Source organism: Athene cunicularia, assembly GCF_003259725.1.
Source record: "Athene cunicularia isolate RWA chromosome 1 unlocalized genomic scaffold, athCun1 chr1_part1, whole genome shotgun sequence".
NCBI lineage: Eukaryota > Metazoa > Chordata > Aves > Strigiformes > Strigidae > Athene > Athene cunicularia.
Genome location: NW_020799091.1, coordinates 26,409,848 through 26,428,979, shown reverse-complemented (window position 1 = coordinate 26,428,979; position 19,132 = coordinate 26,409,848). Strand labels below are relative to the sequence as shown.

The window sequence follows — 19,132 nt, the reverse complement described above, 5'->3', positions numbered from 1 at the left end:
TTTTTTTTTTTTTTTTTTTTTTTTTTTTTTCTTTTTTCTGTGGCCCTGAGAGATGTACCCTGACCACCTCCCTATCTGCCTACAAAGGCAACCTACAGACACCATTTCTGTGGCTATGTACATTCCCCTACCCTCACTCATGGGTGCTACTCTTCACTTCTGTCACCTAACACAGAATTATCTCCTGCCTACATAGTCTTCCACTTCAAAGTCTCTGTGAAAAGAAGTTAAAACACACTACTCTTTGGTGATTAGAGAAGAGAAAATAAAGCATTTCTTATATCTTGGAGTTTGGAGAGACAGCCGGGCCTTGACAAAGTCCAAGCTTATCTGTAGTTATGGAGACTCCTTAAATGGCAATAAAGGAAATATATGGGTAGGAAAATCGATACAGAGGAGTCTACTCATACCCATAATGTTGTGTTTCATTTGGGTTAACAGAAGATAAAGTTACTGGGATTAACTTGTGGAGGGGTAATGGTGTAAGAAATGCCTCTTGTGGGTTTTGTTTTGTGTTTGTTTTTTTTTTTTTTAAAAATGAATCATTAGCAATAAAAAAAATCTCAGGTTAAAAGTCAGGAAACACAAAAGCAAAACTTCGGGGCTGGAGCTGTGTTTCGAACTCCCCATCCCACTGCGTTCTGTGGCAATGGGCAAGTGGGGATGCCCAGGGTGCTCTGGCAGAAGATCTTCAGCACCCCTTCATCTGTGAAAGGAGAAAAGCGAGATTTTCCCAGAGCAGTTCTGAAGGGAAGTGTATACGTGTGGGTGTGTACATGTGGAGGTGAAGGAGCTGGGGATAAGAAGGAAAAAAAACAGATACAGATCTTCGTCCAGTGCAGTCGTTAAAGAGACTGGATGAAGTATCACCTTCCTCATCTCCCTTTACTTTCCAGCAGCAGTGGTCAGAATTGCCCTAATTTCTGTTTTCCTTGGAAATGCTTTAGTAAGCATAATTATTTTAACAGCTGGAGTGCAAATAGTGTAACTAAAGAAAAGCCTGTGAATATAGACATTTTGATAGTTCAGAGAGATTTAAGAGATGTGTGCATATGTAGGTTTACATGCATGTACCTGCATGGATTTGTGCAGATGTGCAGTCATTTTATGGAGGTTTCCAGAGGTTATTTTTCTTGGGACTGTGCAATAGCTAAAAAGAACAGAAGGTGGCATGTTTTCAACATTTTCATGCAGCAAAAAAAGGTACAGTAAAGGAAATGCAGGAAGGAGTTGCCGTAAAAGAAAACCAAGAAGGTAATATAGTAAAAGGATATGGAAGGAAGAAGATGTCAGCTAAATCCAGACCAAAGCCAATTTGGTGTTAATGATTATATTAACAATGAAGGCTATTTGTTTTCCCCATTTTTACAATGTAATTCACTGATGCCATAAGGGCTGAAAAACACCTGGTCAGTTGTGATGCATTTTATTTTCAGGACGTTAACATCATATGAAAATTGTAAAAATTGTAAAATGCAGGTGTGTATATTTTTCTGTTTCATTTCAATGGTGTTGAGTTTTTTTCCTAATGATAAAATTCAGACAGTGTGACCAGTTTATCAAGATCTATAATCAGGAAGATAAACATGGCCCTGACAGTTTCCCTTTAAAGTGAAGGTACATGGGAGATAGTACCAGGCAAGAAGCAGAATGAATTTACAGTTGCCAGAAAAATATGAAGCAAAAACCCAGAAGAAATAAATTCGAGAAGATGACAGAACTGTTTGTTCTGAAGTCATTAAATTAAGATCTTTCTGAATATACAATCTGTCTTTATGAAACTGCTAGCACAAACAGCCTTTTAATCTGCAGGTACCTGCTTGTCCTGCCTATTTTTCTTTAAAGCACAGATTTATCTCTCTTCCCAACCCCACAATCTATTTTAAGCAACAGGTTCACCTCACACTGTGTGGCAGTGGCATGAAAAAGACCCATCTGCAGCCATTGTTGGTGACTCACCAGGTAGGATGCTCCTCGCGTCTTGAGCTCTCTTTTTCACATTATTCTACAGCTAATTCCCACAGCTTTTTTAATGAGAAGCAGACTGAAAGTTGGGTTTGAGTGCTCCAGAGGGATGGCAAGGGCTGGTCAGAGCTGGAACAAAGTGACCTCTCCCGCCCCGGCTGGGGGTGCCAGGAGCCACCGAGGAATCAGGGCCCATGTCCACGGGCATTGATGTGGGAATAAAGCAGCACCTTTGTGGCCCCTTTGAGAAATCTTGGACTGCGTCCAACAGCAGACGGCTCTTCTTTGTTTAGCGGCCAAATTCCCTCATTCTCTGGGCAGCTGATTAGCTTTTAACTCCATACCTTCACCAAATGAAAAAGACTCTCTTGAAACGCCTGTGGACCACGTGGCCCAGATGCTGGCAGCATCCCCTGTCACTGGTCCTTGGAGGCACATGCTCGCTGACTGAGACTGTAGCCTTCTCCCTGTCTGGGGGCATTTCCAGGCCACTCTGCTAATGAGTGACTGAAACCAGCTCACAGCAGTCACAGAAGGGGAACCGAGAGGCCAGCAGCCCAGGAGAAGGGCGCAAGGAGAAGCTGCTGCCATGGCTATCGTTTTCTAGCCCCCAGGAATAGGCCACTCAGGAGGGAGAAATCTTGCTCCTGCATCTTGGCATAAAATAAATAGAAAAGGCACTGAAACATGGATGTTTGGAGAACTTCTGTCATTTAACTTCTCTTTTTCTCAATGCATTTACTTGCTACTCTCCAAACACAAGGTATTTTGTAGGAATGGTTGTGCTGCTCCCTGGCATCCAGCATCAGACCAGGACTGAAAAGTTCAGGCTGGACGTAGAGATTGCAGCTGCTGGTTCCAGGAGCTGTGACTGCTGAAGTCACCAGTTTGTTTATTCTGGACACCAGCAGAGTGCATATCAGATCAGTCTTCCTGATGCCAGGCACTGGGAGGTGCGTTCTCAGGTTTTGGATGTGGGTCTGGCTGCTGTGATTCCTTCCAGGCAAATACATCTTGAATTCTGCTTCCCAGCTTGCAATACTTCATCCTTGTGATCTCCTCTGAAGAATTATATATAAAGTATTATATAATACAAAAATATATACACATACATAAAATACGCATTGTTTACATATATCAATATCTATTACATACTATATAATTTGCACATATTATATATAACTATATGTAAAATTTAAAATATATATCACATAATAAAATCTATATAAAATTTATACAATAATAAAAATATATTATTTCTGTGTGTTTGTGTGAACACATGTGCACTTGTTGCAGCCATGCCTTGAAACCAATCATTTTGTTGGAGGATAAAACTTCTCAGCCACTTCATGAGGAGGCTGGAGTAACACATACTAGCACAGCTGACAGTTCCAGGTGGGAACTACAGGCAATGCATAAATACTGCAAGAATTTTTTTAAATTGTTGGCATCATGCTTACCATTCATAATGATGTTACAGATGTCTAATGCGCATTTCCTGAGGAAACTGAAATTTTCTGGGGGAAAAATAATATCCGTGGTACCTTGATTTTGAGAAATAGGAAATAGGAAAATAGGAAAGGAAAATTCAGACTAGAGTGCACCAAGCTAAAAGAGCTGAGACAGAAGCTGTTATTGTTGGTCCTGTTCTGAGCGCAGTGTTGCAGGGTAGGAAAATCACCACAGCTGAGGAAATAGTAATAAATGAGTGCAACAACAGTTGCAGGTGTGCACACAGACCTCTTCAGGCTAATGCATGATAACAGAATCTGAATTTCTTGGACAAGATGTCTAACTATACAACTAGCTCAGAAAAAAACTGTAAGCAAGAGAAAGCAGTTACTGAATTGCTCCCATTTAGCCTGGCTCCATAAAAGCAACAAGAAGGTTCTGCCTCTGAAACTTAGCTTTTTTGTGATGCCAGTCTGGTTAAAAACATTTAAGTTAGCAATGAAATAATTTCAGGCACGCACCACTCTGGGTACTTGCTGCTGGCAGGTTAGATCTCAGTGCACAGCCTGATGGGTTGAGAATCACTGTCAGTGAATCAAGATTTTCCCATAACCGAACCCTGCATGTAGACCCTTAATCAGCAGTGAGAATTGCACTCCTCTGTTGCACTTCTGTTCAGCAGCATTTAGGTGTCTGTGTCCATCATGATACAGTCCATAAATGGGATTTTTTTGGACCTTGTACTGAAGTTCACCTAAGTTAGAATCTGAGTGGAGTTTAGATGAAGCGAACGTGCTCTGCTGAGAGTTTTGCCTCTGAAGTCTTGGAAGACGTGACATAAAATGAGCACATTGCCTGTGCAGCATGACAAGTTAGTGGTTGACAATACAACCTGAGATGGAAGAAGCCTCCTGGTGTGCAGAGGAACCCTGAGAGTGCCTGTGCTGTACTGTACACTCTGGTGCTTTAGGGTTGCATGGGACATTGAGGGCATGATGTGGCACCTCTGCTGTCCTGAGTCCATGAAAGTTGTTCTATGGGTGATTCAGGGACAGCTGCTGATGCTCATAAAGCCATTACAATTTTTTCTCCAGCTGAAGCCTTTTAAGGGTGGATACAAATCTTTTGCTTTCTCCTACTTGGAGAGAGGATTGCAAGATCCTGACAATGGGAGACCAGGAATCCTGTGCCTGTGTAAGGCACACCATTGATGAGGTGGTCTGTAGCACTGTTGTGTGACTCTGCTATGAGATGTGGGCATAGGAGGACGCTATGAAGCCAACCTCCTGACATATCCACATCATTTTGTCCCCAAAGACAGAGGCTTTTGTTGTTCTGAACAATTAGCCAGAATATGCTCCAGCCTCTGTTTCACAGACAATACGGGGCACCAGTCCCTGTGGGACACAGTGTAGCTTGCTGTATTGAAATCCAGGTCTCTTGCAAAGAAATGGAAGAGAAGCCCAACCACATCCTCATGAGCCACTACTTTAAAAGAATTTGTTATTTATGTTTCTTTCTTGCCAGGATCATTTTGGTGCCATTAGAAACATAAGAAGAAAAATAGACATTTTAGAAAGAGACATTTGATAGCCCAAGAAATAGTCTTTTAACCTTTAGTTAAAAACAGTAGAGAATAAATGGAGCACATTTATAAGGTAAATAAAATAATCAACAGTATCTTTTACCTCTGCCTGGACTTTCCTCTCTCCAGATGCTTTACCTCATTCTGGCCAGACCATATGCCTTCACAGGGTATGTGCCAGGAAAAGGTTATGGACCCATGCTACCATTTCAAGCAGTCCTCAGCAGGAGGTCTAGGCAGATGTGAGGAGCACATAAGCCAACTAATTAGAGACCTAGGGTGTGACAAATGGAAATTTTCATTCCGTCTTACCCCAAGAAAAAAAAAAAAAAGCAACAAACCACATTATGTTTTTTTCACTTATCAATTTTATTCCTGGGATCGGCAGCTCTTTGTACAACTGCTAGGGCATGAGAGTGGCTTTTCTGGGTTGGGTGCCTGGTAGTGCAGTTGTAGAGAAGAGAAAGGAAAGAGAAGATGAACAGCTTGATCCTTCTCCTGAATCCTGTCAGCTTTTTCTAGTCCAGGCTTTCTGCACTACCTCTTGAAACAAATAGCTGATTATAATGGACTTTTCCTCCATGAATTTGACTTCTTTTTTATTTTGTCATACACATTTAGTAATGGGTCTTGGAATTTTAATTTTAGGTCTGATGATTACATATTGCCTACTTTGTTTCATCCTTCTAGGCAGCAAATTTTGTTGGGTGGAATCTCTAAAATATTACAAGAAACAGTGAAACATTGTTCCTTACTCACTGTTTCTGTAACATTCAGGATTGAATGCACATCTATAATACTCTCCATTGGATATTACTTTCTAAGGCTGAAGACTGGAAGAGAGTATTATCTACTTTATCTCTCCCTCTTTGGAAGACATTCCTTACCTTTTATTATTCTTTTTGTCATTTGATGTCTCAGTTCTGTTATATGCTTTTTTGGAGGTGAATGCAAGAGGGAGAAAAGCAGAAATTATCGTATTATTGAAGAGGTGGGTACATCATGCACATACTCAGAATGCCTCTTTTTGTCTTCCATGGTAACTGACTTAGAGCATTTGCTACAAAAACTGTTCAAAAAGATGCTAGAGGTGACAAATGTAACACCTGATTTTCCAGTTGCACTAGTTTAACTGGAGCACTTTACTTACACTCAGGAAAAACTTGTGTCATGAAAACGCAGGTAACAGGAGATAGCAGGAATCCAGCGCATGCTTGAACATTGGCCATGAAATGAAACAAGATGCATAATTTAAGAATCTTCTTGAAATCCCCTTCATTTTTACTGGACGTCAATGGTTAAGTAATAAAAACAAAAATAGTGCTAAGTGAATTCTGAATGGATTATTTCTTGAGAGAATAAGAAAACCAAAACTCAGAGTCAATTACTTGAGAGTAATTTACTGAACAGCTTTCAAAGCTAAAGTATTCAGTGGTAGGAGCTGATTTCTTTTGAGGTAGGAGCTGAGTAATTATTTCAAAAGCCAGTGAGGATGCGTTAATAAAACCTGACTCCTATAAATGCTGAAATGTAACTATGCTTGGGCTGTGGAGAGAAAGTCATCCTCGGACCTGTTAGAACATGCTCAGACACCTCAGTAGTATCAGAATACCACTAAGTGCCAAAACAAACATGGACATGACTTGATCACTGTGGATGATCTCAGAGAGGGAAGTAAATGTCCTTTGATTTATTGATAGTGCTATAGTCCTGTGACCAGATTGTATACAGCTATTTATACTGAAGCAGGGCAGAATCATTTCCTATCTGAGTTGTCCTGGCACAAATCACAAGGCAGAGCTCACACAGATATGACACCAGATGGCTCGGCTCAGTCTAAGTAACTGCTAGGAGTATAATTCACATGAGAACGTTGAGGTAGTGGAAGGGAACAGCCATAGCAAAGCAGGAATAACTGCCTGCTAGTTTATCCTTCCTTACAGCAGTTGGTAAATATACTGTGTCACTCGTGTAACTAGCCACCAAGTATAGCCTTTCTAACAGTGAAGCAGGTGGGTGCTTGCTTAAGTTCACACAGAAGTCAGAAGCCAGTGCTGGCCACTTTACAAAGGGTGGAGCCAGAGGGGAAAGGTTCAGAGTTGCTTTTTCTTTCTTGATCATAGTGTGTGCATATAGATACATATATATAAAAAACACTTTCACTGCATCTACATCTCATGTATTTCTAACCTGATTCGTTTGCCACTGGGAAAAAAAATCTAATGAGCTGGCACGAGAAACAACTGAGACATCAGCACTGCAGGATCAAGAGAACTGCTTCCTGCAGACTCACCTTCACTTGTTGATGAGTCTAGTACAATAAACCCTGCCAGCACACAGTAATGTGGCAATCCAGCCTACAAAGATCTTGAAGATATCTGGAGATGTCTCATGTGCTGGAACTGAAAGAAAAATCCCTATTTGAACCATGAGTGCAACAGCAATGATCAAAAACCAACCCCTGTGCTGAACATTTCACGAGCAGGAAACAATCAGTTCAGGCACAAAGCAGTGAGATTTACTGCAAACATAGTAGTAAGTTTATGTTCTTCCATGGATGTGACAAATTATTTTTTCTTAAGACTCTGAGCTCTCTCCAGAGTGTGATATTCATACACAAATTTTAGATCAGTAACCAAAACAGAAGTAGTTTTATTTTTCTCCTGATACAAATGCCAAATATCACAGTCATAGACATAAGCAAAAAATTGTTCCAAATAAATATGCATGGAAAGATTTTTGAGAGATTGATAACAAATTTAAACACAGTAATTATTGTATAAATGGTTTAACAAATGGTATTACTGCTAGCAGAATAAGCATCTCCAGGGAAAAGAGGATTGAATACATAATCTGGAAATAGATTAAATATATATATAAAATATACTCAGTTTATTGCATGGATACATAAATATTAATATATTTGTGCACATAACTGGGAACGAGGCACTTATTCAGGTTAGTAGAAACAAGGCCACTTGTTAAGTAGAAGGGAAAATGTTAATAAGCCTCCAAAACATGTTGCTGAAATCTAAAACCTTGAAGCCATAATAAAAAAGGCATGCTGTTACAGATGGATTTATAGTTCACTGAATTGTAAGAAATCCAGTTTCTTAAGAATGGGACAAATCCAGCAGGCCTTACTGAAAACATTGGGATTTTCTTCCCATGCAGAGGACTTTGATATCTGACTCATGAATGTCACTCATGCTTGTCCAGCTTTTCAGTGTTTGCTTTGTGTTTCTCTTCGTTATCACGAGTTTGCACTATTATTTTATATATTGTTAGAAAAACATTAGTTTGATAATCCCCATCAACCTCAACATTTTACAAAGTTGTAATAAGATGCTACTCAAAGCAGTGATAAATTTTTTTATGGGGTTAAATATTTTGGTTGTAGAACACATGTTTTTTGATGTGATTTTACAAAAAGAAATAATAATTAAAAAAAAGATTTTGCCTGCAAGCAACTTCAATGATATTTCAGTCTGTTAAAATTCAAAAGCAGAAAAATAGCTCTACTGATAAACACCTTATTTCTGTATTTTATAGATATTTTTTAAAAAAGGTCTTCTCTGCTTATACAAACCAGGCATTTTATAAATATTAAAATGTTCTATTATTTACATGTGTCCCATTTCACTGTAGAATCATTGACTGCTATTATCCAAACATGAAGGTTCTAGAGGAGACAAGTTCTGCATTTCTCATTATCATAGTGATTTCATATATAGGCACAAAGGAAAATTTCATCTCAGGTTATATTTGCAGTTTCGTTGCGAACTTAAACTAAACTTAAACTAAATATAAAAGTATCTGTGGGTTAAGTCTTTGCTCAATCTTGCACACACAATACATGAATCACAAAACCAGGAACTTCGTTAAAAGAGTAAATTAATGTCAGGTGACTAGGGAAAAGGTCTAATGCACTGGGCATGTCATGTGGATAACTGTTTCAGGCTAGAACTCAAATTAATTAAAATAAAAGATGACTGCATGATTTTAGTAATGGAGTTTGAGTGTTAGGTTGCTGCAAACATCCTTCAATTAAGCAGTCTGAATCACAGTCTTCAGAAAACCTCGAAAAGGTAGGACAGATTCCAATCTGATTCATTCGGTGAAAAACTGATGAAACCGTATTAAATGAGTGAAGCCATAACAATATAAATCTAAAGCAAGAGATATCAACATGAGTCCCTCTGTGGGCATATTCACACTGTGACATGAATCATAACAGACATTCCTAGGCGAGTAGACCTCAATGTTTCTGAGTCTTTATGGCTCAGAGGACAGTTGTGCAGAATTACTAAGGTCAGGTCTATCTGTGTGACAGAGCACCAAAGCCAGGCCAGGAAGACTTGTACATGTATTTTTTAGTTCAGAGGCAGCATTGTGTGCTTGCAGACAGGCTGCTTTCAAGTTGGATTTTGCTCAGCTAACACAGATCTCTGCAGCATGGTTCCCAGAATACAAAATACCAAGTGTATTGCAACGGAAGATAGTTTGGGGGCTGCCCACACCCACCACCACTAGATGGTGGAAGGGAACAGATATTTCAAGGCAACAATCTCAGTGTCCTGATTCGGATTTTATATACGTTATATAGTTTAACTCCACTGACTTGAAAGGACTTTCTTGTGTATAAAGCTGGTGTGACAAAGGGGACAATCTGTCCTGAAGGTTACATAGATTTCATAGCCAAGCATTTGGCAGGATATCTTTGGGACAGAGCAGGTCCTGTCTGGGTAAGAACTGACATAGGATACTGCTGATCCAAACTTCTGTGGAACATCATGCTGTTGTGTTACCCAAATCAAGAATGCTGAGAGAAAATTAGAATTACTCTTGCAAAAGTAGTCACTTGTTAAAAAATGCCAACAATGACCCAGCATGTTTGTCAAGATGTGTTGTGATTATACAGTAATAAATATTACTTGATTCAATCAAATGTTAATTTCTACTTCACTTTGTTGCCATTTAATAAGGCAACTGACAATCACATGCTGGATTCAGTATCATGATTCCTAGGCTCAGTTCAGGCAGAACCTTGTCCTCTGCATTTTGAATTTAACTCTATAATCTTCTCTAGGTACTGAAATACTAACGCTTGTATTTCCCAGCAGTGGATATGCACTAACAAATATAATTTACCTTACAACACTTCCATGATCCATTATAAACTAAAGAGGACATAAGCATCCAGTCTCTGTGAAAAACAAAATTCTTTCTGGATTTGTTGCATTCTTTGGCATTTTATAAACATAAATAAGAAAAAAAATAATCTAAGATTAAATAGCTGAATAGGAATTTGCAGAATAGAGTATGTATTGTATTCTGTGACATGCAACTGTCCTCAATGTTGTGCTGTCTAATCTAGCTGGTTTTTGGAAAAGTTCAGTTACATGTAAGTAAAAAAAAAATAAAAATTATATATATATATATATATCACTGGTATAGCTTAAGTGAAGTTAAAAGCTTATAGGAGGGAGGATTCATGCCTAAGGCACTTCATCATCCTTCAGACTAATTGTAGATACTGAGTTCTTTGTGAGAAACAGTACAAAATTTAACCAAAGAGTGTAAGGATTCCTCCTCTCAAGTATTCTGTGTTTCTGAAGAAAAAGATTTCCTCTCTTATTGCAGAAAGGATATATAGCACCTCTGGATAGTTTCTTCTACTTTATTGAAATGTCAGAAAATACAAAACCAAAACAAAAATGTCTCCCTTACAATGCAGTTCCTTGAATTTCTGCTTAAGATTAGTGCATGATATAGGGACAGCAGGTTTACCTTTTGTGCAAAGTGGAAGATTTGGTATGGATTCTTCTATTGTTGATAATGGGAGCAAGAGTTCAGAATAAAAAATTTCAAGTACACCTAGAAGCATGTGAACTCTTTATTCCTCATGAGTCACCATGATCTGCTGCTAAAAAAGTGCAGTTCAAGTTTTCTTTTGAGGCAATCTGGAGACTCGGGCTTGAATCCTGTGGTCTTGGAATCAAACCTCTGAGCTGTCGCTGGTGTAATTATATGGTAGCATCATTGGTTCATTGCTGCCCGACTCCTTTGTGGCTTCCTTCTTCTCAGAATTTTGTTTCCATTTTAGAAGCAAAACGATGACTGCAATTAAACAGATGGCAAGTAAAATGGCAGCAGCTCCACCAATGATTGTGACTAAGCTGACCCCTGCACTTTGGTTATTCAGTTCCCTGGGGAGAACGCCACTGACTGCAATCTCCCTTTGAAGAACCTGTTTCTTGCTGGTGCGATCTAGCGCTATGTGCTGTATGTTTGTTCCTCGGTTGTTTTCTACTCCAATGTCTTTTGCAAGTTCTGTGTCCTGCTCAGCTCCCCTCTTGTGACGTCTCTGTGTCAATGCTCCTGGGGTCCCACCACTAAAGACCGAGTGGTACTGGTGCTCCACGCTTCTTTTGCCGATTCCGCGGTTAGCATTCTCTTTTGAACGTACAGTGTAGATTGTATGGACGTACCACTCCCTACCCAAAGACACCTAGAAAGACACAATTCTTTGTATTTCATCACAGACCTACACAATTGGGACAGCACTATACACAGAAGAAATCAATCATTATTCTGAATTGATTGCCTGGACAAGTACTTTCAAATCGCACACAGATAACCCCCCACTATGTGCCAAGGTGCACCAGAGGAACCACCTTTTCTACCAAAGTTTTAAGGTGGGGTGGTCTCCATTCCTCTCCATGGCCAGACTCTATGGTTATGAGGTTGATGAAGAAGCATTAACCTTGGCACTTTTTTTTTTGTACTGTTAGTAACAATGGTCATACAAAGAACCTCAGCTGTAGATAGACCACAGAAGAGGACCTTTAGGCCCAACCTGCCAGCTGACTAGGCCCTGGCTGAGGCTTTATTTCCATCCTAACATAAGAAAACAATTTTTTACTGTGAGGATGGTTGAACATTGGAACAGGGAGGCTGCAGAGTCTCTATCCTTGGAGATATTCAAAATCCAACTGGACATGGCCCTGGGCAACCTGCTCCAAGTGACCCTGCTTTGAGCAGTGGGTTGCAGTAGACAATCTCCAGGGGTCCCGGACAAACTCAACCATTCTGTGATTGAGTGATTCCCTGCAGTCTGCATGAGATGATGCTATCTTCCTTGAATTTGTCTTACATTTTCTGCATACATAATTATAATTATTGGAAATGGATTCTTCATATAAAAAATGAGTTTTCATTTTCATGGGGAGCAGATTATGAAACCCTTTTTATACTGGTAAGTAAGCTGTTCTGTTAAATATTCCATTGGTTACAGTGTGACCTTTTATACTAAGTGCTCAGGCATAGGATTAAACTCTCCTCAATGTTTTTTATACTAATTTGTACACTTGAGTATTGCACATAGTTTTGCAAATACTAAAGAGACAAATAATGGAGAGACAACTCCTGGCTAGGTTATATAGATCAAAGGGATGAACACACACAGTTGAGGGATTATATTTAATTAAGAAACAGGTGCACCCTTTAGTTGTCAATTTCTACTCTTTCCAGTGCTTAGATGTTTCACAATGTGCAAGTTTGCAAGGAAAGAATTGCACAGAAAATGCAGAGTATCAACTAGATCTTGATGAAGTTCACTATAAATGCTTACAATTCTTTTATTTTTTGTCTTTGACAAGTGAGATGGGAAGCAATAAAACAATGCTGTGTAACAACAAACTTAGCAAGTTCTTAGAAGAAATGCTTAAGATAATTTGTATAATTTCTGGATAGACTGTGGAATTAAGCAAAAGAAAAGCATAGTATCCCCACAGAAATCTTTTAATAAGCACTCCAAGTTTTATATCTACAAATTTTTAAGCATTTATAGTCCTGTTTGACTGTCACTGGAGTCAGAATAAATCTTTCTATTGGCTTCAATATGACTTACTGTTAACAACATTTCTTGTGCAAGTATTTCTTTCTTGGTTCAGTACTCTTGCTAATAAGCTACAGAAATCATACCTGAAATAGAGGAGTTGAGTCTACTTTAAATCCATCAGAGCCTGGTTGTTTAACTAACGGAATTGCTTCAGGATCATCTATTGCAAGTTTTGCATTAAAAAGCACATTTCCAAAGCTTGTGGCTTGCGTCTCTGGCTGAGCTTTGTCCTACATAATCATGGAGGGAAAAAAGTTTGTAAAACAAGGATTCTTTTTTCCTAGGAAAAACAGTTCTAATATTTATATGCAATGTATAAATTGTGTAATTTATACATGTTATTTTATGCAATTCAGTGTAATAGCAAGACAAAAGACATGAGAAGCAGTTGTGGTCACATCTGACTTGTACTAACTCCTATTTAATCTCTTGCCTGAAGACATTTTTGTTGAAACACAAGGAGGAAACAATAGACAACAACCATAGCTACATTTCTAAAATAAAAAAGGATACAAAAATGTGGTCTGAAATAAAAGTAAGAAGTTTATTTCCTAGTTTAAAGAAGCAACCTTTCATTTCTATTAACAGGCATTCAGCTACATTAGTTTAGATAATTAGATAATCATCTTACTTAAAGTTAACTCTTTAAAAGTTGGGCATCAGGTCTGTAGTCATCTGGGTTTACTCAATACTTATTTTCAGAAGGGAAATGATCTCAGATATTCTAAGCTTTAGAGGTATCTCTTTTTCCCTATTGACTACAGAGGCAACCTGGATGACTAACTTTACATTATACAATACATTTTGGACAGCTAAAGATGCAACAAACTCCAGTCCTTACCTTGCATGTCTCCTAAGACTCCCTCTATGGTCAGTGGTTATAGACAATGCAGAGAAAAAGCCTATCTTGGGATTGTAACTTAGGTCAAACTGTAAATGATGCGTGTCCCCAGAAAGATTAAGAATGGAACCGGGAGGGAGAAAGGTAAGATACTGACTTCATCGGTTCATGCTAGTCTGCAGCTCGAGTCAAAAATTTGGTGCCATTGAGAACATTTTAAAGAACAGTTGGCTTTGAATAAAAAAGAAGTTAGAAAAAGAATTAAAAATATGTATGTGCATCCTCCCAGAATTAGAATACTTACCACAATCTTAAACCTGTACAGAAGGGATGAAGAATCAGCAAGGCACCCATATTCAGTGTTGGATGGATTATATTTGGGTACATATCCATCAGCTCCTGTGCACAGGAAAACTTTCTCGATGCTACAGTAGAAGGAATCACCCAAATTCTGCACTGGATCCACCATCACCCGACCATATATGGTATCACCTGTAAACAGTGCAGACAGTTCACATTCTATTACACTGGAACATTGAGCACAGTGTTGAGGCTAAGTTAATAAGCCTAGTCAAGAAGCTTAGTGAAGTGTAATGTAACTATATCCAAAGACACCTTGCTACCCAGCTTCCTCTGTAGGGAAAGGCTGTGCATGGCCATTGTCAAAGGCCATGCACACTCTTCCATGCACTCTGGGCCACATAATAGCAGTAGGAGGCCATTTACTGTTGCTATAACCTGAACCAGTTCAGGGACTGCTTTAATTCTGGGCTATACTGGGACTCTCCATTAAAAAAGTGACTTAAAGAAATATTATATATTCCTCTGCACCAGAATAGTGTGTTAGGTTTTGAACTCCTGACAATGCACTTTGTTGAAGATGTGCTCTTTTATATGTCAGTAGAATCCTGTTCATGCTGCATAAGTTTACTTATACTTGGTGAGACTGGCATACTGTACAAGTGAAATTAATATTATGAAAAGTCACTGAGACATTTTCTGAGACTTGGCTCCCTAGCATGTGATTGTGTTTCAGCTCTCTGATAATGTTTAAGATAAAACATGCTTGCCAGGCCTGTACAAATAACCTGGGCCATTGCTACACAGGCAAGAAAAGCATACTGTGTGCAGTGGTCATATATATACAATAGAAAGTTGTTAGGAAGGTTGAGAATCTGGGGAAGGAAAGGGGAAATATTGCGTTGCTTTTACAACAATGTGGAGCTTAGGTCAATCGACAGATGTTTCAATTGAATCAATCATCTCAACCCCAGCCTACTCCGTGGAGGACAGGGGGAAGGGAGAAAGTCTTGATGCTGTGCAAGCACAGCAGCCAAAACATTGGCATGTTATCAACACTGTTTTAGCCACAGATGCAAAGCACAGCACTGTAGTGGCCAGATCTGGTACACTCACCCACAACAAAAAGACTGTGTAATATTCCCTTATCAACTAGGAATATTCTTAATATCAGTCAATGTTTATAAAGTGCTCAGCTTATGAGAAATGGCACCAGAACTGTAACCCTCAGAAATAAGTTTCAGGGCAGATTGGCCAACAGGTCTGATGCTGCCAGGTAGCAAAGGCAAATGCAAAAGAACACAAGCAGCAAACCCAACCCCTTACTCCTATCTTGTTTTGACTGAAACAGGATCATGATAGTGTAGAACACTTATTAAATGTGCATGATTTGTGCACAAATGTACCTTCTGAGAAAGCAACATCACTTTCTTGACCAAAGCCCATTGAGCCATCAGATAGCCACAGTGTCTTTTTGGAGAGGAGGAACATCTGGGTATTCAAGCTGAACTCAGCAGCCACTGGGTCACTGACCTAAAACACAACAACATAAGGCTCTTCAACAAGTATCCTTTAACAACTTAAAACATAGTGTGATCTTCTCCCACTGTACATTATTTATTAGTTCCACACATCTACATGCAATAATACAGTTTAACCCAAAAGACTTCTTTGTACTAGACATATATTGCTATATATTTTACATGCATACAACCTTATCGGCATCTGTGATATTTGATAGGATACTAGGTTAGTTTTTTCCCACCACATACTTCCAAATCCCAGCCAAGAAGGTGCCCAGGGCAACTTATGTGTGGGGGTAACATGAGGAAAATATTTTCCGCAATAACTTGTCTCTCTCTGATTCATCACAGCCTGTTTTCTCTATCCCATTTTCATTCTTACACCCAAGTCCCACCTCTGGTTCTGATCTTCTGCCAATTACTTGAAAGCACACATTGCTGAGGATTTATTTGCAAGTATCAGTTCTTCTGATATGCTGCAGGGTATCAGATCACACATGTGAAAATGCATATAACCATTTGAACATCTTTTTATGCTAATATTTATCTTTTTATATTTGACATAGTTATCTAGGGTTTTTTCTTGATTACAAGAATGAAATAAACCAATACTATCAGCAGCAGGTTCTCACTGAGCCTTTTAACAAGTTTGAATGCAAACTATACAGGGACATGGCATAACAAAAGGGAAATAAAATATTGAACAGAAGAATTGGGGACACCCCAAAGTTTAAAAAGATGCAGCATACCTGAGGAAACAATGTGGAAGATACACACATTAAAAAAAGAAAAAGAAAAAAGAACAAGAGGCCACTAAACAAATAAAAAACCGCTATCATATATATGCGTATTTATGTATATGTGTGTGTAAAGGAAGGAAGGAAAACAGAAAGAAAACATTCTTGCTGGCTCATGGACAAGGGACTGATTGAAACAGATATAACAGTATCAATGGAAACTACTGCTGGAAGTTATACAGCTGACACATTTATTCTTCTTCAAAACCTTTTTTCACAGTAGAGTCCTAAAACTATCAAAGCATCAGGATCTGGCAAGAAGAATGTATAGTTGAAATATTTTCATAAACCCACAGCTACTCTTCAGAAAGAGGAACCCTACCCCCAAAGAATTTTCACAGAAATAATAATTGAAAAAATAATTTCCATTTTCTTGGAACGATTCCTTCTAAATGCCTCAGAGTCATGTTGCTGGACTGCAGTCCCACAGCTTCAAATACCTGACTGGCACAACTGGTTTCCAGCTGTGGTTCTGAAAGAGAATCAAGCATGTCCTCATCAAGCTCTTCCTTGAATAAAAGTAGAATAAAAGTCCACTGAATAGGAAACAAGAAGTGTGTATTCAGCTAAAGGCACTGGACTTCAGCCACACAGTTTACAACAATGGTAAGAGCAGTGACATGGGGAAATACTATGAATATAGGCATGAATACATCTCTTAGGCATCTAGGCATCCTATTTTATGTTACTATTTTTATTTCAGTTTAATGTGTAAGTCTTAGTGCTGCCAGTGGCTGACATGTAGCTATTATTTAAGGCAGTAGTTTAAATGTAATTATTTTCATGTGCATTTGAGGCATTTTAAACAAGAGTTCTTAAACAAAAAAATCCGTGAGGATTTTCTAGGTAAAAAGAGTACTGTCAATTTATTTGGCCTATTTGCCATGCCTGTTAACTCTGCATATGGATGATTTGGTGACAGTGCAAATCACTCATGGTAGACATCCCCACCTCCATGGGACGAAAGCCCATGAGATACTTGGTACCTCAAGAAGCAGAGAGCTCTTCAGATCGGTCCATCCCAGGGCAGCAAGTATCCTAATTATGGAAGTGCTTCTGTCAGGAAATAGTCATGCACATTTAAAGAAAGGAGAGCTGTAAGGACTGGGATAAAACAGAGCTTGGAAGCTGAATATTGTTCATGTTCAGGAAATCCCAGAGCAAGACAGTGGTAATACAGTCCTCACTAGTGTTCTAGTCTATCTGCTTCCCTCTTCAGGAGCCACAGAGAGAGGAAGAAGGAGCTGGGCAGATAAAGAAGGAAATGTTGAACCAAAATCTCCAGAGGGGAGACACCAAATATATTGTCTTCTTGATATTTGATTATTAAAATGGTCCCTCACTCATGAACAATGAAAACAATTGTGAAGGAAATTAGAACAAAGAGTTTCCAAGAAAATGAAAAATCTCATATTAAAAAGCTGAAGAAGATAATTCAGAACAGCAGCTGGAGCACTAGACTAAGAATTGGGAGAAACAACTCCTGTCCTGTCCCACGGGTCCTGAGCTGTCTTGTATATACTGTGCTTTTGCCAGAAAGGTTGGAACAGATGATACTTGACATCCCTCCCAACCTTGTTATGATTCCATGATTCTGTGATCATTTCATCATTAGACTTTACAGTCAAAGTAATTTTGGTCCAGTTGTGACACCTGACTCACTGACTTCACAGAATCATAGAATGGTTTGGGTTGGAGGGCACCTTTAAAGATCATCTAGCCCAACCTCCCTGACATGAGCAGGGACACAAAACCTGGCTTTGAACACTTCCAGGGAGGGGGCATCCACAGCTTCTCTGGACAACTTGTTCCAGTGTCTCACCATCCTCATTGTAAAAAAATTTCTTCTTTATGTCCAATCTAAATCTATCCTCTTTCAGCTGCCCCTTGTTCTGTCACTACAACCCTTGGTAAAGTCTCTCTCTGTCTTTCTTATAAGCCCCCTTTATATATTGGGAGGCTGCAATAAAGTCTCCTTCACTCTTTCTCTTTTCGGGGCTGAATAGTCCCAACTCTCTGCCTTTTTTCACAGGAGAGGTATTCCAGCCCTCCGATCATTTTGTGGCCCTCCTCTGGACCCACTCTAACAGATCTATGTCTTTCTTGCACTGGGGACCCCAGTACTGGATGAAGTGGGCCTGTGCAAGTTATCAGGTGTTTCCTAGACTAAGTCCTTTCATGCTCACTTCTCTGTCTTTTGTTTCTTATTTCTAAAACAATGGATAACAATGCTTACTTATTTTTGCAGAATAATTAGAAAATCTTACAAGTAAACTGCTAGATACTGCCTATTGAATTTGTGTTACTGTATTGCTGCTAATTGCTCCTTTTTTGGAACCTGTTTTAAGTCCAGATAGTCTTTCAATCTATGATCAAAGGGAACAATATAATGGGCAACAGAATTTCCTGAATTCCTTTTACTATGAGTTTCTCAAGAAAAAGAACTGGTCTTGGTTTGAAAATTGCTGGTGATGGGGAACTAACTGGCCACAGTCCTTGGTGATTATGATACTATTGCAATGTTGTACCTTATCCTTACTCTGAATTGATGTACCTGAAACTTCCATATACTGTATTGTTCAAGCTTTATCTGATATAATGACCCCTATAGTATCCATTTCTTTATTCCAGGGCAGTTCTTAGTCATGGTTCTTGATTCTTTGTCATAAGCTTCTTCCAGGTAAGAGTTAGGTCTCTCCCTAGGCTACTGAGCCTATTTTGCAATGATATTTGCAGCTCTTTTGCATTTTCTTTGAATTAGCAGTG

General features: G+C 39.0%; 1 protein-coding gene across 1 annotated transcript in view; it reads right to left on the bottom strand.

Moving 5' to 3' along the window:
* Window positions 1-7,540: 7,540 nt before the first annotated feature.
* Window positions 7,541-19,132, bottom strand: part of FREM2 (FRAS1 related extracellular matrix protein 2) — a 190,645-nt gene continuing 179,053 nt past the window's right edge. Inside the window, exons 23-26 of the mRNA XM_026863362.1 lie at window positions 15,453-15,579; window positions 14,051-14,238; window positions 12,989-13,135; window positions 7,541-11,513 (exon numbers count right to left, since the gene is read on the bottom strand). Coding sequence (XP_026719163.1) covers window positions 11,001-11,513; window positions 12,989-13,135; window positions 14,051-14,238; window positions 15,453-15,579 — 975 coding nt within the window. The 3' untranslated portion in view covers window positions 7,541-11,000. The remainder of the gene's footprint in view (window positions 11,514-12,988; window positions 13,136-14,050; window positions 14,239-15,452; window positions 15,580-19,132) is intronic.